The following is a 20,196-nucleotide window of genomic DNA, read 5'->3' as shown; positions in this document are numbered from 1 at the left end:
TTCCAAAGACAGGCTGCAGCCGCAAAAAAGTGTGTGTGTGTCCCCTCCAAGTTTCAGCTGTGAGAAGTATTTTGACATTTGGACCCACAGTACATCACTGCTCATGGGCACAGTTGTTTTTCTTTTGGCTGCTGAAGAGTCGCTTCCAAGTTTGCCACAAATTTTGCTTTTATGAGCACATTTTCCTACTATAATTGCTTACTTACACTCTCATTTGCTTTAGACAGAAAAAGATGGCTGCTATCCTGGTCTGTACTTACTGGTATAATCCTCTGGAAAAGTTTCACTGCTGTCAGAGGGACACCACAATGTTGGGCACTACTTATTGTAAAACAACAATGACAGCTGCGATTGCAAGATAAAATTCTCCTGCAAACCTCAAGCTAGCACTCAGCCTGACACCACCTCAATCACCAAGGCTCCTTTGGAGGCCAGCAGCTTAGGAACTGAGCCTGGCTCAGGCCTTTCCAAGGGCAGGTTTCTCCCATTTCTGGTGTCAGCTGTTATAAATCATGATCGCAGAAATTGGAAGGTCACCCCAGCGACTGATAATGCTGTAACAATGCCTCTTTGACATTATTTTTCTTTCCTTGGGATGATCTGTTCTGCCATCCAGATAAAACACCAACAAAATTACCACCAAACAGACACTATGAGGATTGTGAGTTGCTGATTACATTATACTTCCAGCTTGGAAACAGAAGTCACATCTAAAACCAGTTCAAACCCAGAAGCTGAAAGCAAGTATCTGGAGAATTCAGCATCAGCTTCTAGAAATCTACCCTCTATGCTTCAAACTATGTACTGTTTATTGGGGTCACAGTTTCTTTCACTATTATATGCTTCAAAGCAGAGCCAGCTGCTGTATAAGAATTCACAGAGAAGGTTTTAATTTCCTTCTCTGAAAAGATCACAATTCCAAAAGGCAAGCTCCATTTTTTTTTTCTTCCCAGTTTGTGGTTATGATAATCGTAAGAGCTTTCATTGCAATTCAGAGCTTCCTGGTATCCTAACATCAAAAAGCTTGCTGGCTTCATGAATTTTGGTTAAGTGGTTTACGTTTCAAAGCTTTTTCCAAGCTCTACTATTTTGGAAAACTCATGAATGCGATGTCTGTGCTGTCTGAGCAACCAGATCTGACCTGCTGCAATGGAAGAACATGAAGAAGAAGAAAAATAAAACTTCACTTATTTAACCTTTTCAGTCAAATTTATCTTCCCAGTGTATTTTTCTAAACTTCTTCGCCAAGTATTAATATACAGACCTTTTGAGTAGTCACTTTTTGTACCTTAGACATAGTAGTTAGGGGAAAGGACCACCTATGGTTTTGTGGAGCAGATTTCAGCTGGGATCATGTGCAACTTCACAATGCATTTTTTTGCAAACATTTTGCAAGGATATCTAAACGTGTTTCAATCTTTGCATCTGTTAAAAAAAGTCTTATAATGCAGGTAAGGACTTTGCTTGTTTCAGTAGCTTTTTTTATTTTATTTTATTTTATTTTTGTGATGGTGATTGTTTTTCTTTTTGAATGTCATTCAATAATGTGTTACCTGATCAGTTTTCACGACTGCTTTTTACACACCTACCTATCTTTTCTATATTTTGTGCCTTCTAGTTCAGCAGTCCATGTTTACGGTGGTACAACCACACTTGTAATCTTGGTGTAAGGAACACGTGACCAAATGCCTGTTTAATTGCAGGTCTTGTCCTTCAGTTCTGACATATGGGAACTCTTTGTTCTCTCTGAGCCCAAATAATGATTTATGCAGCCATGTTAAAATATCAGTTGAAAACTGCTTGAAGGTTGGAAAGTATGTTGTGTCTGCAAAAGGGTGCTTCTGTTGATATCTGTGCTCCCATCCAGCTTATGTTACCTATTAGACTCTACACCACCATCTGGTTGAATTAATGACTTGTGAAACGCGCCGTCTCGATGACAGGCATCGCAGTGTGACATTCTGTAAAACAAAGCAATCCATCTTCTGTGTTTCTCCTCTAGAGAGAAAACTGTTATTTCCTTTCAAACGTTTGGCGGAACTTGCCTTGAAATAGAGTGAAAATGTGGCCCTGGAAATGTTTTTAAACTTGTTTGAATAAATAACTTCATAAAAACAAACACGGGGAAGTGCCATAAATAAAGGTGTCTTACATCCAGAGTTCGTGCAACCTGGACAGCATGGGAAGGATTACATTTTTAACTGACAGCTGTGAGAGGATTGCTGTGACCTGAGACTGCATTGTGAAACTGAAATGCAGCAAAGGAATGTACAAGTTGTTCTGGACATTGTTCCCAGCTTCTGGGCAACACTGCAGATCTCTGCATAATGCTGCCTTTCCTCAGGAACCTCATTGGGTGCTTCTTCTTGTTTTGTGTTTTCCTTCAGCACAGAGAATATATATACATATTTTTTTCTAGTTTAATCTGTGTCCTTCAGTGAAAAATCTCTGTAGCAAGTCTTGCTCTTTGTATATTCCATTATATTTGTGAAGAAAGAAAATAAGCTTTCATTACTGTTTGCCCATTAACGAAACTTTAGATTGCTTTTTGGGTCCAGGTGAACCAATACTGCATAACTTTTGAGAAGAATTCTACAGTAGACTTGAAGCACTTCTCTAATATTAGCTGCCAGTGCATCCAAGAGCTTCAATTGCAGCTGAAGTTGTCTCTGCAAGGTGTGACTTACAGCACTGCTTTAGGCTTGAAGAAGTCTGTTACAAAGCTCAGTAATTAGTCCTCAGTCATTAGTCAAGTCAATTGGGTTCTCTGCTTCTGCTGGGGAATACTAGTCGTGGCAACCTTCTTCTGGGAAAATAAACAAACTAACCACAGCATCAAACAAAAACTTCTGAGATCTACTTAAAACTGCTTGTATATAATTGTTATTGTTATTATAGACAAGCGTGCTTCAATTAACAGATTTGGAAGAACTCTCCTGGGGTCAACATGTAAATTTTGCCTTAACTAAAAGGGCTGATGGAAGATTTGGTTAACGAAACCCTTGCAGACAACTCTAGCTCGGCACAGGACCCAGCAGTCTTTTACACTCTTTCTGCACTTGTTATTTTATCTAGCCAGGCTGTTTAATTTTCTATCACTTCAGCCTTGCTTTTTGCTCCAGATTAATTCAAGTTTCCAGTCATTCCGTGTACTCCAGAGGTGGTTTTACCCACCATCCTGCACAACGTGGGCCACGAACAGCAAATGTCTGTGACTTCCTCTTAGATGGTCGTCTGTCTTGGCTTTGAGGGTTGCAGCCATCCTTGCAGAAACTTCCCTTTACACACATTTCTGTATCACCCTTTTTCACTTAGAGACAGACAACTGAAGAAATCATATAACCTACCCACTGATAATTCTCAGCAGGTGCCAGGAGCAGAGAGGAACTTCTGACACCTCGCACAAAGTCACGGTTCTCCTTAATGATAACTAAGGAGTGCTTGTCACAGGAAAAGAAGATAAGGCAATGATATCAATAAGCTCTTTCCTCTCCTCAGCTTTTCTTTCATGCACTTCGTCCTAGTCAAGAGGGATTACTTCTTGCAGACCAAATTTATTACATCCCTCTGTCTATCAGACATGACCTTCTCGTGAACAGGCGTTCCTAAACAATGCTGAATTATGAATGATGAGCTCCTGACAGCAACAGCTCAGATCGAAATTTCAGCAAATGTCAGACATGAGGTCAGAATTTATCTGAGTCCCTGAGGAAAAGGAACTCAACAAGGAGATTTGCCTGAAGCCTGTGTGCGTGCGTGTGTGTATGTGCATATTCTCACCTAGGTTTGTTACAGTAGAGCAAACCTACTGGATCCAATTGTGCCTAAGGGTCAAACCCATTAAGGATTGTAATAAGTTTACTGTGATTTTACAGATGCATCTACTTCAGTTGGATCTAATTATGCCAGTTGTGTGAGGATCTGTTTCATGAGTGTGAGAGGAAGGTTTGGATGTGTGCTTGAATGGAAGCAGGCTGATCTTGGAAGAGAGTTTCTTGTAGCTGGTGTGGCAGGACGTCCTTCCAGAATTTCACTGTACTGCCTTGTCTTCACATTACTGGGTCTCTTGGCCATCCACATCTCTCATAGGCACTGAAGCCAGTGCTGCACAATGAAAGTCTGGTCTTTATAGCTTTCCTAAAGACACCGTACGGATGTACAGCAGTGATGGCATATTTGTTAAAAATTGGCTGTGCTCATCTGTTATATAAAAAAACCCACCATTTATTTCCCTGAAAAACTGAAAACCAAAGTACCTGTGGGTAATGGCTTGATGCATTCCATGTAGTAATGCTTGTAGATTTTTACTTCTTTCCCCACTTTATAACTAGGTAACATTACTGATCACATACAAAGATGTTTTGAAAGTCCTTTCAGCACTGCTCAGAACAGAGGTTCTCTGTATTAGGGAACAAACTCTACCTTTGATCAATAAGATCCTTTTTACCATTTTATGTTATCTTTTTCCGATTCCTCTCTGCAGCTGAAAAGATGATTGTAAATGTTGTCACAGTAATAATATTGTTACAGCATGGTAGCTGAAAAACAAAGATGTGGCAAAATTTTCAAGGAGAAGTAATACATACATATTTTTTTCCAAGGCCAGCTGATACAGCCAGTTAAAAATGGGTTACATTTAGGCACCACGCCTTCCCAGGAACATTGATTTGATATTGTACTTGGCTGCAGTTGAAATTCTGTCCCTGCAATAGGATTATATAAAACTGTCTGTTAAGTTAGGGGCTTAAAATGTCTTGTCACTGAGAATACATGTTTGTTAGTGGTTTTAACAGTGCTGCAAAGTAAATCGTGATAGATAGAAGCAGCATGAGGATTTACCAACAAGTCTTTGCAGTGGCAACTCTGAGTGCTCACAAATGCATTCACAATGTTTGTGTTATTCTTATAAAAGATGCGTATGTTAGTTTTTTTTTTTCCAAAATATATCATATGAATGAATACAGTGAAATCAGAATGTTCCAAGGTGACACCATACAGCAGCTGAACATTTTTCTGTTGAACATCTGTCCAAAACACATACAGAATGAGCACAGAGTATTTATAGCAGTAGGGAATAAGGGCTGCCATTATACACTAAATATCAAAATATCAACTCTTTTTTTTTTTTTTTTTAATCTCCCTTCTCCCTTAGAAAATAAATCCAGCCTTTGCATAGACTCTGCTAACGTAGCATGAAATTCCACAGAACTGAGGGCATAGCATAAAGCAAGGTATTTTAGTCAGATGGTAATGAAGTGCATTTGAAAGATAAGAGATTTATCTTGTATTGCCCAATAGCATTCTCATAAACTGAAAGCCCGGTATAGCCTAAAAGCTGATCCCAAAGCAGCTGCTGAAATCTGCAGAACAGAAGATGAGTGGGATGTTGAAACAGGAAAAAAAACACCATCATTTTGGAAGAAAGAGGGCTTAAAAGGGGACAAAGACAAGGCACTTTAGGGTTTATGCGGAAACAGAAGATTCCCCAACAGAAAGTATGCAAAAACTGGAATTTTGAAGGGAGACAGCTATGTTCTCTGTGTGTGTTTGTGTTGGGGATAACGGAAGGAGGAGGTGCTGTCTTGTAACTCTCAGAAAAGGTCTTTGCCCTTCCCTGTGCACAGCGTTCTCAGGTAGAGCTGCAGTGTAAAGCAGAGTGTCAGCTCCACCCTCGGGCAGAAAGGGAAATGCAAAGCCAGCTGATGAGTACAGCCAGTGCAGGGATGCTCATACACGACGTGAATGAATGCCTGCGTGGTTGTGCAGTTGATATAGTTGTGATAAGTAAACGGGAAAAACAAAACTGAAGAGATGTGCTGATGGATTTTGCAGTGAACCCGGAAAAACGATAACAGTTTTCTTCCTATTAGTAGATATAACAGTATTTCTACTTAATGTTTAAAATGCTCGTTATTCACAGTTCTCACCCAGTGCTTTTTCTTTCTGCTTTTTAGCCGTACCTGACCTGCTTATGAACCATGTCCAGAATAGTTGGCCTTTCTGGTTGTGGATCTTACCTTGGACCAAAGTTATGGAGATGAGATTAAACCTTACTACCCAACTACCATAACAGAGTGCAGCAGTGAAGAATTATAGATGAATTTCTCTCTTTCTACTGTGATTTATAGTCATGGATTGCCGATCACTACATCTTCACAATGGCTGCAACCTCTCATTGAAGTACTTAGGAGCGTTTCTTTGAAAGCAAGATTCATGTTCAGCAGTTTATCTTACCTTCGGTTTGTTCTCCACCTGAAATCACTCTCCATAACATAAAATATCAGTACGCTTCTTTTCAGGCTCACAGACAGAGGGAAGGGAAAGAGGAAAATTCTACCTGTGTAATAATGAAGGCAGGCATTTTTCAGTCCTCCATGACGTGCCAGTTACAGTAACAGCCTAACAGGCTCTGCTTCATCTCTGTCTTCATACATCTGGCTCCTCGTGGGCTGCAGGCAGGAAATGGTGATGGAGGTACAGCCAATGCTCTAGACAGACTATGGATTGTCATAAATTCAGTGAATTGCCTGGGGGCTTGAGGTTGGCATATATTCAGGGGGAAAAAAAAAAAAAAAAAAAGGAAAGGAAAGGCAGCTTTTTTTTTATCTTATAGGCTCACAGATTAAAAATGCTCCCAAATCTTACGTCTATGCAGGAGCAAGTTTCCTTTATTAAAGAAGCAACCTCGTCCTATATTAGTTAGGCAGGGGTTATATCACTGATGAAATTAACAAATAACTGTATAGATTTCATTTCCATTTATTTCTCTGTATTTAGGTTGGACAGTTAAGGAACAGCAGTCCTTTCTATTTTCTCTTTGTTCTTTTTCCACTTTCTGGTTTCCCAAGTCACACCAAGACTCTGGTTTGTCTCTCTTCTCAGCTGAAGGTGAGCAAAGAGGCAGAATTTAATTTGGAGTACTGTTTTCTGCTTTTTAATCATTCATAATTATGATAAGTCTAGCTAACTATATTTTGAATTAGTCTCACTAGAGATTGAATAGTTCTGTTTGGTTTTAGAAGAGTTGATGGAAGTACTTTATTTACGTTACTGTTGGTAAATGACTTCCTCACCAAAAATACAAGTTTATTTAGGGAAAGTGAAAATATTTATCCTGCTCAAAATATTTCTGTCAGATGTTGGCCAATAATACACTTCTCAATTTCTTTTCCTTCCCATTTTGTCTTGAGAAAACAGTTCTACTGCTCTAGACAAATTTAGAATTTAAAGTGTGAACGAAAGCAACTTCTTCATTCATTAGACACCACCTTGTTAACATCTTTTTGGTGGCATGTATTTCTACACAGCAACACACCATGGAAGACAGTATTTTTCCTCCTCTCAAGTGCCAAAAGCATGTTGAGATTCCCAAGCTTGCATTTTACTGAGAACTGAGCAGTGTCTGCTGGTATGCAGCTGAAAATTCTGTCTAAACAGCAAGTTCTTGTTTATGACTATTTAACTGCTACTTTATGGTTAGATATCCTACATTAACTGTTATCAAGCTTCCTCTTTGCTTTCTTTCCTTCATCTAAAGCTTCACTCATTATTAGTTCAGGGGGAAGTTTTGGACAGGCAAAAAAGGAACCGTGGAATGTGGGTCTGTCTATTTGCAAATGCAGAAGCTGGTTGACCAGACCTCTAGTTCTGAAGGGAACCACAGATTTTTCTGATTGCCCTTTGCGGTATGACTTACTTTCCTTCCAGCTCTTGAACAATGCCAGCAGGTTGGCTGGCACAGACAGCACTTCTCTGCACCATGTATTGTGCTGACATGCCCTCATTTAGGCAGAGGCTACTCTTCTTTTCTTGAAAGATTGTAAATGTCTTCTTGCTTCCATGGATGTCCCAAATTTGAAGCATTCAAGACTGTCCCTTATCTGCCACCAAGCCTCAGAGTGACCCAGGTAGCACCAGAAAGCCCCGAGCGCCTTGTCAGTCGCCTGGACCAGGAATGTGGCCGTGCCTGCACCCCTGAGAATGCAGTCCATGCATCCTTTCTCCAGAGACACAACCCATGGTGCTGCTTTTTTAATGTTGTTTGTGTCTGATAGTTTGCTGTGTTATCCACAAAGCCACCCCTTGATGCTCCGCATTGAGGCCACTCAAATGCATACATCCATACGTGTTAGGGGCTGCTGGATCTGCTGGAGATGAGCTCCACAGAGAAGGACCTGGGTGTCCTAGTGGGCAACAGGTTGACTGTGAGCTATCCTGAGCTATGAGCTATCCAAGCTATGTGAGCTTGCCTTTGCAGTCAAGAAGACCCCAATCCTGGGGTGCACTAAAATGAGTGTGGCCAGCAGGCTGAGGGAAGTGGTCCTCCCCCTCTGCATATCTGGAATACTGTGTCCAGATTTGGGCTTCTCAGTTCGGAAAAGACAAGGATCTCTAGAAAGAGTCCAGCAGAGGGACACAAGGGTGATGTGGGGCCTGGAGACACTTTTGTATGAGGAAAGGCTGAGAGTCCTGAAGCTGTTACTGTTTATTCATCTCTGAGTTGTGGCAGTCAAGTCTGTGGAGGTGAAATCTTTTTGGTGGCAAGCAGCAATAGAGCAAAGGGCAAAGGGCAGAAACCAGAGCACAAAGGAAGTTCTATATGAAGGAAGAACTGACAGAGTGACAGAGTACTGTCTGTAGAGGCTGTGAAGTCTCCTCTGGAGGTGTTCTGAACCTGTGCTGAGACACTTTCCTGTGTGACCTGCTTCAGGGAACCTGCTTTAGGAGGGAGCTGGATGATCACTCCTTACGACCTCTCCAATTCTGTGGTTCTGTGGTAACCCGCAGCCTCCTGACCCGAACCCAGGGCTGACCCAAGACAGCGAGACTTAGGCTCTGCCCTGCTGCAGACGGGCCGCTCGGCAGCCGCCTCACGGCGCCGGGCCTGAGACGAAGACGCGGGCAGTCTCCTGCAGGTGACAAGACGGCCACCAGGGTGCGCTGCGGAGAGGCGCGGCAGCCCCGGGCCAGAGGCGGGAGCGCCCCCGCCGGGGGGGGGCCGAAGCTGCGGCTGCGGGCCGGGGCTGCGCTGTGGCTGGGGGCCGCGGCGCTTCCTCAGCCCCGCACTCAGCCGCAGGAGGGGCGAGGCGAGGCGGGGAAGCGGCCGCGCTCCCCTCACGGCGCTGCCCGAGGGGGGACAGCCCGAGGCGGGACCTCCCGCTTGGACCCGCTGCAGCCCGGTTCCTGGCCGAGCAGGGAAGGGGCCGGAGCCGAGCTGCGCACACCTACGGGGCGGGATGGAAATGTACCGGTGCCGCCCGCAGTGAAAGGAGAGCGGTTCGGCGGGAAGCGGAGGGCGGGGAGCGGAGCGGCGCAGAGCATCGCATCGCATCGCACCGCACCGCATCGCATCGCCTGGCGGGGAAAGCGAGGGACCAAATGCCTATGAAGAAGGGCGGCAGCAGCCACCACCGAGAGAGCTGCCAGCCGCGGCGCAGCCCCGGGAGGAGCCCTGCCGCCCGCGGGGTCGAGCCGCCCAGCGGCGTCCCGCTCCACCCCGTCCGCCGGGGCTGCGATGGGCGCGGGCGGCGGGCGCGGGCCGGGCAGCCGGGCGTAGGGCGCGGGCGGCGGCGGGGCTGAGCGGCCCCGCGCGGTGCGGGCCTTATGCGGGAGCGCAGCCCGGCGCCGCGGCAGCGCTGCGGGAGGAGGATGGCGGGGCTGGCTTGGAAGTGGCCGCGCACCCGGCTGCCCGTGGGGGCCAGCGCCCTCGGCGTCTTCGTCCTTTGCTGGCTCTACATCTTCCCCGTGTACCGGCTGCCCGACGAGAAGGAGATCGTTCAGGGGGTGCTGCTGCAGCAGGGCAAGGCGTGGAGGAGGAACCACACTGCGGTCGCCGTCTTCAGGTAGCGGCCCAAGGGCACGCGGGGACGGGGACGGGGGGCCGGCGGTGCGCGCAGCCCCGCGCTCGCGTCTCCATCCCCGTCCCTTTGTTGTCGGAGCCCGCGGGGCGAGGGCCGGGCCGGGACCCGCCGACGGCAAAACTTTTCGGGGTGGCTCGTCCTTGCCGTGCCGGTTGCGCGGATGGGGGCTGCGGGAGGCGGGCTCCGGCTCTGGTGTGAGCCCGACTTGAAGGGTGTGCTGTGGCGGGGTGCGTGTGTGCTCTCCGATAGGTGTGTGTATGAGAGAGAGTGCGGACAGATCACAGATCTCCTTTTCCAGGGGGAAGCTGGATTTTCTCTCTGTCCTCTAAGGAGCGCATATGAGCGGTGATCAGGCTGCCCTCAGGAAGGCTCCCTTTCTTCAGCAGCAGCCGGAATGACTTTTTTTTTTCTTCTTCTTTTTTTTTGTTTTTTTTTTTTTGTCCTGCTGTTGGTTGTGAATGCGACTCAGCTTTTGTTTGTTAATTGTGAACTGGGGCCGGTGTGTGATCACTTAGCATCTCGTCCGCTCGTACAGCCAACTTAGCGGGTTTCCAGAAGCACACCCTTGAGTCTAGGAGCAGGAAAGAAAAGCAGTGAGAGGTGACAGTGGGTTTGTGGTAATGCCGTCTCGTTGGGTAGGCCTGAGAGAAGCCCTCCCTCTAATACAGAGCTATCAGCTCCTCGTCCTAAAGCATTGGATACAAACTGGGAGGGCAACTGCATTAGTTTTCTCAGGCTTTAATTCAATTAAATCTCATTATGCCACAGATACACATTTTTGGGACAGATGATTATTTTTTTTAATATCCCTGTTAGGTGATGTAGGAAAGAGCCGGATGTATTATTTTTCTTGTTTATAAACCAAGTGTTGCTTTGAAGTCTGAAACTACTGCTGCAACTTCAGTTAAAAAAAAACAATTTTAAGACTGTTTCAGCCACATAGTTTAGAAGCAAACTCAGTGTGGATCCTCAACCATTCCACTTCCCTGTATGTTTTTCCAGTGCTTACGCTTTTAAGTGGCTTTCTCAAACATGCTTATGGAAGATTGTATCTTGCGGTAAAATGATCTGCTATTTCTTGTCTCTGCCCCTTGATCAGTTACTGCACTGCTAAACAAAAGGAACCCTAAATCATTTTGATTTAAGAAACACATTTTATTTTTAAAGGAAATTTTCCCTGGAGATACATATACTGAATAAACAAAAGTCGTCAAATAATGGTGACATAGAACTCTGTATTTTTACTGACATAGATCTGCTTCTCTGCGAATTGGTAGAAAGTTATGAAATCAAAGTCCATACGAGGTAAACTGGTCTATATTGTGAAGCAACTAAAGGAAGAAATGTCAATCTCTGTGCTACCATTCCTTTTTTTTAAGAGGTTCACATTTCAGTTTCTGCTGGAAACTGTCTATGAATATGAGCTTTTGTTTTAACTGCTCCATATAGCCTGTGTGTGGACCTCGAATCAGTACTGCCTGCTATAATAGCCTAATACTGGGTCGATTGCTCTTCTCTCCAGTCTTCCTGCGCATGTTCTGGTTCTGAAACAATTGTGAAGAACAAATCTGCTAAAAATCTTTGAGGAATTGCAAATTCTCACATTAATGTTTTGTAGAATACAGTGTTTGCATGTATTTCTTTGTATGTTATGATATTGTATAATAATACAATACAGGTGTTCAAATATCCAGGTTATTGCTGCCAAGAAAAGAGCTGACTGTTCTGTATTTCTCTTACTTGGCTTGTATTGAAGTAGTTTGTGGTCCCCAAGCAGCTAACTTTATATTAACATGTTTTTCAAAACCGGGCAGTGCTGCTCTGTTACTGTAAAGCAGCTGATACTCTCTAAGACCTGGGTTGGAGTGTTAGAGAGCAGGCATTCTTCATTATCAGTGCTGGATGCATGGGGGGAATGCTCCTCCAATTGTGTATGTCTTGCACAGAGAAGGTCTTCAGCATTCAGAGGTCTTCTGAGAGGTACATACATATTCAGTACAAAGTCTCATGGAACCTCGCTTATCTATGCAATACAAAGACACAGACCCTTCCCATTATCTAAGCAAACTACAAGGTTATCCGTTAAGGGACTTATCAAGCTGCAACTTGTATTAGTTCCCTTTGTATTCTGTATCTGGAGAAAAAGAGCTTCGGTAGCAGCTCAGCAAGGTCAGAGAAAGCTCCTGTGGTAACCTAGGTTGAAGCCTGGCAGCTGAGTAGCAGCAGCTTCTTAATTTGCACAGTGGCTCCTTCCTCCTCCTGCCTGTTAAAAGCAGAAGCCTTATGTGAAGGTCTGACCGATGTACATTCTCATGCAGGTATCCATGCTGTCCTGGTGCTTGCATAATAATTTAAACCAGGTTTTGCAGGTTTTGTGTTTGAATATAGGCTAGCAGAATTGTTTTCCAAATATAAGCACCTGTGTAAACAGCCATGGATTTCTCAGTCGCAATCCTTCACTTGCAGTATGTGGGTTGTGAATAAGGACAGGCTGTGAGAGTAACAAAATGAGCAGGATTCAGCCTTTGGCTTAGGCATGAATCTGTTTCAAGCATGCTCTCAGCCCTGAATTTGTGTGCATGATTTTGTGAGTAATCTTCGTGTGACGTTTGCGTGTCGGGTCCTGCTGCCATCAGTTCTGTGGGTGTCTGTGTAGCAGTGTCTGGGATCTCAGATGGAGGGACAGGTCCTGAAAAGCCTGAAGATACAGATGAGGTTATTTATTAAGAGCCCTTGGTCCAAATCATTTCCTCTGCTGAATATAGCTTTCTGTGGAGCCTTCAAAGGGCAGCCTTTTGCCCGTTCTGGGCATGCGAAACGCAGCCTCATAACAAAATACTGCTATTAACATCCTTTAAGTTTCAAGATGCTACTGGCTGAAGACCATCTAACTCTGCTGTGGAAACATCTCATCTCTGACCATTGCTGAATAGCAGTCTGTCAATAAGATGGTAAACTGCTTGATCCCCAGTTGCCCACTACACAATCATCAGAATAGGAGTGAGACTGCCATTAGAATCACAAATGTTTAAGGCCTGTAATTTACTAAGGGATAATGACTGGTCATCCTCTGAGGTGCTTAACATTATTGCTCCCTAATTGTTTTACAAATCAATTTTTTTAAGGGCTTAGTGCTGTTTAAATTATTTAGGCAAGAATTTTGTTAATTGAGGTTTGTTATTAATGAAGTAAGTGAGGTGTAAGAATACCTTTAGGATTATTTTATCTAAAATTATTGCAGTTGATTAAAGTCAGAGCAGAATCTTTCCATCTGCCTTATAAGCTCTATGCAACCATACATCTCAAGTGCTCTATTTGTATCTGACATTTCTTAATTTCTTGGCCAGGGAACTCCTCTGGAGACTCAGCAAGACTTTTTGGACAACCCTGTGGTCTCCTATGAAGACAGGTTGAAGGAGCTGGGTTTGTTTTAGCCTGGAGAGTAGAAAGCTCCGGGGAGACCTCTTTGTGACCTTCCAGTACGTAAAAAGGGACCTACAAGAAGGATGGGGAGAGACTTTATCAGGGAGTGTAGTGACAGAACAAGGGGAGCTGACTTCAAACTAAAAGAGTTTTTATATTTATATTTATATATATTTATTTATATATATTTATACATATATATTTATATTAGAAGAAATTCACAGTGAGGATGGTGAAGCGCTGAACAGGCTGCCCAGATAAGCAGTGTATGCCCTATTCCTCAAGGCCTCAAGATGCTCAAGGCCAGGGGTGATGGGGTCCTGGGCAGCCTGATCTGGTGGCTGGTAGTCCTGCCCACAGCAGGGGATTTAGAACTAGGCGGGCTTTAAGATTGCTTCCAACCCATTCTGTGACTCTAAATGGTCTCCCACTGCATTAACCTAAAAGTTTTGGTGGCAGTTAGTGTCTGAGCTAGAGGTTAGAGGCTCCTCAGGAAGAGATGGGACAATCTCATGATGAGGACAGTGGAAAGGCTGCACTTGAGATTCGCTTTGCTTTTGCTGCAGCGGCTTTGTGTGATGCTGGAAGGTTGCCCAAGCTTTATTCTGGGGGGACTTGGCAGAGCTGGTGGCAGACATTTCCTGTGAACTCACTGTGACCTGCTTCCAGTCCAAAGCAACTGCTGCAATTTGGGTCTGCTCCCCAGTGCTGTCACATCCGTCCCCAGATTCACACTGGCCATGCTTATCTTGGCGGATGGTTTCTCTGCTGTTTTTCTTACTTTTAGCCTGTTGTCCATTTTCCAGGAGCAGAGAAGTGAAGCTAATGGCCTGAAATCACAAAGCAGTAGCTGAATGTCCAGATAGAATATCCAGGCTCGATGGACTCCAGTGCTTTCACAGCTTTTAGGCTGTGTAGGTGTGGACAGACTGTGAGGCTTTTCTATGATTAGCTTTCAGCTGCCAAGCAAAAATAATGTGCGGTGCCAGGTGGGTCTTCCTACTGTGGTCTCTGTCAGCTGTTAATACCTGTACCTTGGATATAAGCACAACAAACACTGAAGAGCATCCTCTTGTACAAATAATTTTCATTTGAGATCACATTAATGCAGAGCTGGAATTCCAGGTCACCTCCCAGTCTGAGTGAGATGAATGCTGTTGCCAAGTCAGCAGGAGTTTCCTTAGTTTGGCTGGCTTCTCTTCTGTTTCTTTTGATGGAGGCTCTGCACATTACATAAGAGGTGTGATTCTTGCCAGGATAATTCAAGGCAAATCTGAGATGAAACTTCACCTTGCTCAAGTTGACTAGATAAGAGTTTTGCCCTGCTTAACCAGCTTTATAGGATACTGAATTATCCCCTCCTATTTCACTGAGACATGGGCAGAATGGCTTTAAGGTCAGAGCTGGGAACTGCTGGATTGAGGTTACTTTTGCCTCCATGTCTCACGAAGCCCAGTCCTACAACTATCAGACGCATTCAAATTTTGTACTTTGTAGTTGCCAATTCCAGCTCATTTTGCTTTCTGGAGTAGGTGTCACTACTGCATGTCTGTATTTTTGTCTTGCTAACATTTTGAATGGCTTTTTTTTCCCATTATACATGCTACATTTGGTGACAGTTGGCTATTTGTTATTTGTAGTTTCTTAGTGTCTTCATCTGAGATGGGAAATGGTTCTGGCAGAGAGCAACAATTTGAAGAGCTGCTTAAAGATGAGAGAAAAATGGTGCTCTTATCCCATTTTGTTATTTGGATGCTGTGGCGAAGAAAGCAAACTGTGGAGAGGTCTGGGTTCTCATTTAAGACCTTCAAGCTCTTAAATGTCTTCAAATACTTAAATTACGTGAAAATTATGAGAATTAGTTATCAGTGTTGGTTCAAGGAGTCTTTGCAGCAAGAAGTAGCAAGATAGGAATTGGCTTCAGGATTCCTGTGTTGCTTCCTGGATCTCCTCCTGATGACGGTATCTTCCTTGCCCCTGAACAGGCTTTTCTTATAGAGTTCGTTTTACGCCTACCACAGGAAATGTGCAGTCAGACCCCTATTTCTAATACCTGCACTTGGGGATCTTAGAATTGCTGCTTTCTTTGAAATCTGTGAAGGCACCATGCTGCCAGCATTTCTGGGAGAGTGCAGCCAGTTCCAAGACTCCTTTCCTATTAGCTGGGAGCATCTGAAGGCCCAGAGCCAGATAGCAGGGAACCAGAGGAACAGCGATTTGCTGGAATTTAGGTTCCCTTGCTAAGGCCCCAAATGTCTGCTATGTGCATATGCAGGTAGTACTGGGTTTATATAGTTGCACATCTGTATTTTCTCCTTTTTTACCTTGTGGTGGATGTAATGGGCACTGAATAATCCATACAATACAGTAACTTATGATTTATTGCCATGCTTGTAATTTTCATCTTCACAGCAGTGAAGCAAACAACACATTTGATGTGTTTTCAATGACATAGATAAAAAGACCTATTTTTGAGACTTAGTTCCTACTAGGTAAATGCATGGAAAATGAATTACCTGTCTCCTTTCAGAATTTATCTTCCCATGGTGAGGATGAACCTCACTGAATTGAAGAAGCTATTTCAACTGCAGTCGTCCATCGTTCCAGTTTTCTAAGCATTAAAAATACTTAATTTTAAACCTTTCTATATATTTTCATCTTTTTCTGTATGCTAAATAGGCTTTCCAAAATGCAAGGAAATCACCCTTAATTGTTACACGTTATTGCAAAATCATTTAAACATAGCCATGTGCAGTTTAATTCCTACTGAAGCGCATTAATCCATGTTACATAGTATTTGTAAACCTCAGGACAGATTAGTTTCATTTTGTCCCAATTTTTGTGTATAGAAAACCAGCGACAGTTCTTCTCTGGGGTCTTACAACCCAGGTAGATTAGATAAAGGATGGGGTGGATGTGGACATCAGTATGTTTTTAGAGTAATTATTTCAGAAGCTCAGAGATTCTGTTATAAGCTATATCTGTTGCTTTAGCAGTTTAAATCAACAAATTGAGCTATTTTTACTTCTCTTTCTGTTTCACCAATTTGGAAAAGGCCCTTCTGAATGTCTTGGTTTAAAGACTATTTTACTTGTTGTTTTTTTTGTTTCTTTGTGTCAAAAGTCACCCTGCCTATTTTTGGATTGTGTAGGGCGGCCATGCATGTAATTGAGGAGTAACTGCTTTAAAGTGTTTCCTGTTGAAGATGTAAGACAAACAAATGAAACATGTATTTCTTTTCAAGTGAAGGGATTTTAATGTTTTTCTTTCTGCTCTGCCTTGGCCAAGTTTTAGCTCTGGTAGTGCTATTTCATCTGTATTTGGAGTTTCTGTTGTATATGATGTTCTACTTGCACTCGCAGTGTTGTGTTATGGCATACCCCAGTGCAGGGTGATGAAGTATCTAGTGATATAGGTAATGCTCAGAAGCACCACAAGACTTGAGAACAGTCCAAAAAGCATTCAAATATGCAATTAGGGGGTGATTCTGAATCCAAGGCTCACTGATGCCTGCCTCTCTCAGTGACAGTCAATAAGAGTTAGGCTTAATGGGAAATAGGATGAAGACTCTCAAGTTACTCAGCTGTCTTTAAGTCTTTACTTCTCATTATCAAGGGAGACCTGATTCTGTTTCACTGTGTACCCTTTTTCATATGGATAAGGAAACAGATTTACAATGGAATTTAAGGAAGTGTTGCCTATTATAAGGCTGCCTCTCGTAACTGAACTTCAAGTTTGGGTCACAGCTGACGTCAGTTGGAAGTTCTAGGAATAACTGCCGTTCCCTACTAAAAGTCTTGCTTATAATGCGCCGTAAGTTTGCGGAGAGACGTTCTATGCTCTGAAGGATTTTCAGCCTGAGAACACAGACAGTGAGATTTATCCCAGTTGTACCCATTAGGAATTTTGATTAGTGGAGTAGATTTCCCATTCATTAGTATATTTGTCATGCAGAGAAATAGCTGGGCTGTTTGCTAGTGACACACCTTCCGCGTGTTCTCTGGAAGAACCTGTGCTGGGGATCTGGTAGAGTAGTGGTCCTTCTTGCCACTCACAGCATCACCTGCAGGCACCAGCTTAGTACTGGGAAAATGCTGAATGCTTTTCTGTAGATTTTTGTCATCTTTCCAGGCCTTCCACCAAAGCATTAATCTGTTTAAAAGGGATTGGAGTAGCTCTTTATTCAAAGTATTCACTTGAGAAATTAAATTAATCCCTGTTCTCAGGTACTAATTTACAGTTTTGTTTTCCCTGACAAGTTGCAATGTTAGAAAGCAGCGAGGTGATGCATTTCTGAAGCGTGGAGGATGTTTCTGCATTATATCATTTAATGCATACTGCTGCCTGGCAAGGTTAAATCTTTCCAAAGTCTTTTCAAATGTTTGCTGCAAGTGGGGAGAAGCAGCATTTTAAAGGGAGGCAAAGAAATAGTGAGAATCTTCAGTAAAATTTCAGCTGTCTCTTCAGTGGGCAAGTAGAGGGGAAGAGGGGAAAAGTACTGTTCCAGTAGTGGAGGAGAAAGCCCTGCAGAGGGATCTGAGCTGCATAGAAAGATTCTGGTCCATGCTACAAGAGTTGATTGTAGGCCATGTGACACAATGAAGCAGAAGGAATACCTTTGAAAGACATATGAGCTAATCCTATTTTTTTTTTTAATTTGCTTTTTACTAGGCCTCCATAATTTTTGTAATATTAATAAAGAAATACTGTTGGCATGAAAAACTCTACATACCCCTCTACTTATGTCTGCTTTCATATGCCTTCCCTGCCTTTCAGAAGAGTTATCTGAAAACCAGATAGCTCAGATGTAAGTTTTGAGAAAATTCATCTGTTAGTCACAGCCATTCCTCGGTTAAGGAGAAGAGTTTAAAATCATTACTCTGGGGATCTTTGTCCAAGAGTATTATGAGACGCCAGGACCAGGAATTTGACTTTTTCTCTGGGTCCAGATCTGAGGCTCTGCAATCCCAGGTATCCATCTGCACCATCCATCACCTGGCTTGGTGATCGTTGCTTGACTCCTAGAACAAAGCAGGAACAGATGCTGAGCGATGTATGCTTGCAGTTGATGTGACTTTTGGAATGATACAAAGAGAAGACTGCTGTTGCCTATTCTTTAAGCAGGTGTGCTAGCTCTTGCAATCTAGTGACAATCTAGTGAATCTATGACAGACTTCATTTCAGGAAATGAAAATGAATAAGGACTTTTTTAGGCCTTAACTAAAGTGGAGAGCTTTGAATGCATGAACGGGGGGCTTATATGCTAAAAGGCAAATAGAAATCCATTGTGGATAGTTGTTTTCCAAATGCCTAATTTCTGTGCCTTAATCATAATTCTGGGGGCCTGACTCACGGCTTCCAAATGGTAGGGATTGTTATGGTGAGAATTACATACCAACCTATAATTAGATGCTGCTGCTGCTGCTTCTTCATTTTTTTATTTTTTTATTTTTTTTTTAAACTGAAGAAGCTGCAGCAGTAAAGTGAAAAGGAGAAACAAAACCCATCTGGGCATTCCTTTATAGGGCATGCTATTAACTGAAAATTTTGTCTTGGCACCTAGCAAACATCTAGCACAAACACACTTGCTGAGCCTTACGGACAAATGCTGAGTGTCTCCAGGGTTTAATATGCTCTGTTAGATGAAGCAATAAAAATGCACATAATATATTTATTCTTTCTATCCCACTCTAGTCATTGCCTTTAAATGCTTAAGCATGTCCAGAAGAGAATGTGGCAGAATGTAGAACTTGAGCTAGCTGATCCAAAAATGGTAACAGAAACAAAGAAGTAAACCTATCATTAGAGAAATCACATCTTTTGATAGTACTGTTTGGACAACAGAACAAGTGAAAACACTTATCTCATGTAGTTCAGTAAATACTAATTGGTCCAGCATGTGATAACATGTTTATTTTTGTGTCGGATCTTTGTTGAGTGAACATAATGCTTTTTCTCATTTTGTTTAAAAAAAATCTGTTTTTTGCTCTGCTTGTCAAACAGACCATAGCTGGTGAAAATCTTGAACTCTGAGTCTGTTGTTCTTCCCCCACTTCATCTGCGGAAGAAAGTATTGGCTGCCCAAAGTAGTTACAACTTCAGCTGCTCCTGTAAGTTTAGATCTACATCATTGAGAAGGGCAAAATTACCTCTCCTGGCATTGGGGTGAGTGGTCCAGTGGAGTTTTAAGTGGGATGAAAGCTGTCTTGTATGTCACATAATCAGGAGCACGTCTGTAATGAGCTTTCATTTGAAACTGGGGGCCAGCTTAGGTGAATATGAACTTGCTCAGAACTACAGATCTTAATAAGCTCTTTCCTGAATTTGACTTAATCATGTGGTTTCAGTTGTCTTGTCTGACTGTGCAGTGTGTTCTGTGTGACACTCCTTTTAATTTAAGATCCATAATTTAGTTAGCCCTAGAGGAATTAAAAAAAAATAATCCTAAGAAGTCTGATAAATAAGTTGCTTCCACTCATGAAAAGTCCTTCAGTCTGCAAATATTTCTTGAACAGTTTGATGACTACTAAGAACAAATTAGCTTTCGACAAATGAATAAATAGCTAGGCTTTGTCATTTCATTGTTACCGTATTTAGTTCTAAAGCAAGTGGGTTGAGTGTATCAGGGAGGAAAATCTCCTGAAATATGTTGGCTCTGGTCCAGGCATCAAGCACATAAAGGTGATTTAAAAGTATTCTGAAACCAACCTTCAGGTCGTTTTCTTATCTTTAGATGGCTACTTGAAGGATTGAGTAGATTGAGTGATTTGTTTAATGAATTTTTACTTTTATCTTCATACTTAGCGAGCTTTTTTTTGCATTAATTGCTTGAAGGTTTGTTTGGGATTTTTGCTTACTTTGTCTACCAGCATATTTTACATGTTGATACTGAAAAAATGATAAATAGAATGTT

The 20,196-nt window shown here is 42.8% G+C and overlaps 1 protein-coding gene across 1 annotated transcript in view; it reads left to right on the top strand.

Moving 5' to 3' along the window:
• The first annotated feature begins 9,566 nt into the window (after positions 1–9,566).
• The window catches only part of ST8SIA1 (ST8 alpha-N-acetyl-neuraminide alpha-2,8-sialyltransferase 1), a 115,716-nt gene continuing 105,086 nt past the window's right edge, over positions 9,567–20,196 (top strand). The window contains exon 1 of the mRNA XM_052690677.1: positions 9,567–9,842. Within this exon, the coding sequence (XP_052546637.1) occupies positions 9,604–9,842 (239 nt within the window). The 5' untranslated portion in view covers positions 9,567–9,603. The remainder of the gene's footprint in view (positions 9,843–20,196) is intronic.

Source organism: Tympanuchus pallidicinctus, unplaced genomic scaffold (genome assembly GCF_026119805.1).
Source record: "Tympanuchus pallidicinctus isolate F22 unplaced genomic scaffold, pur_lepc_1.0 scaffold27, whole genome shotgun sequence".
Lineage (NCBI taxonomy): Eukaryota > Metazoa > Chordata > Aves > Galliformes > Phasianidae > Tympanuchus > Tympanuchus pallidicinctus.
This window is presented reverse-complemented; position numbering and strand designations above follow the sequence as displayed.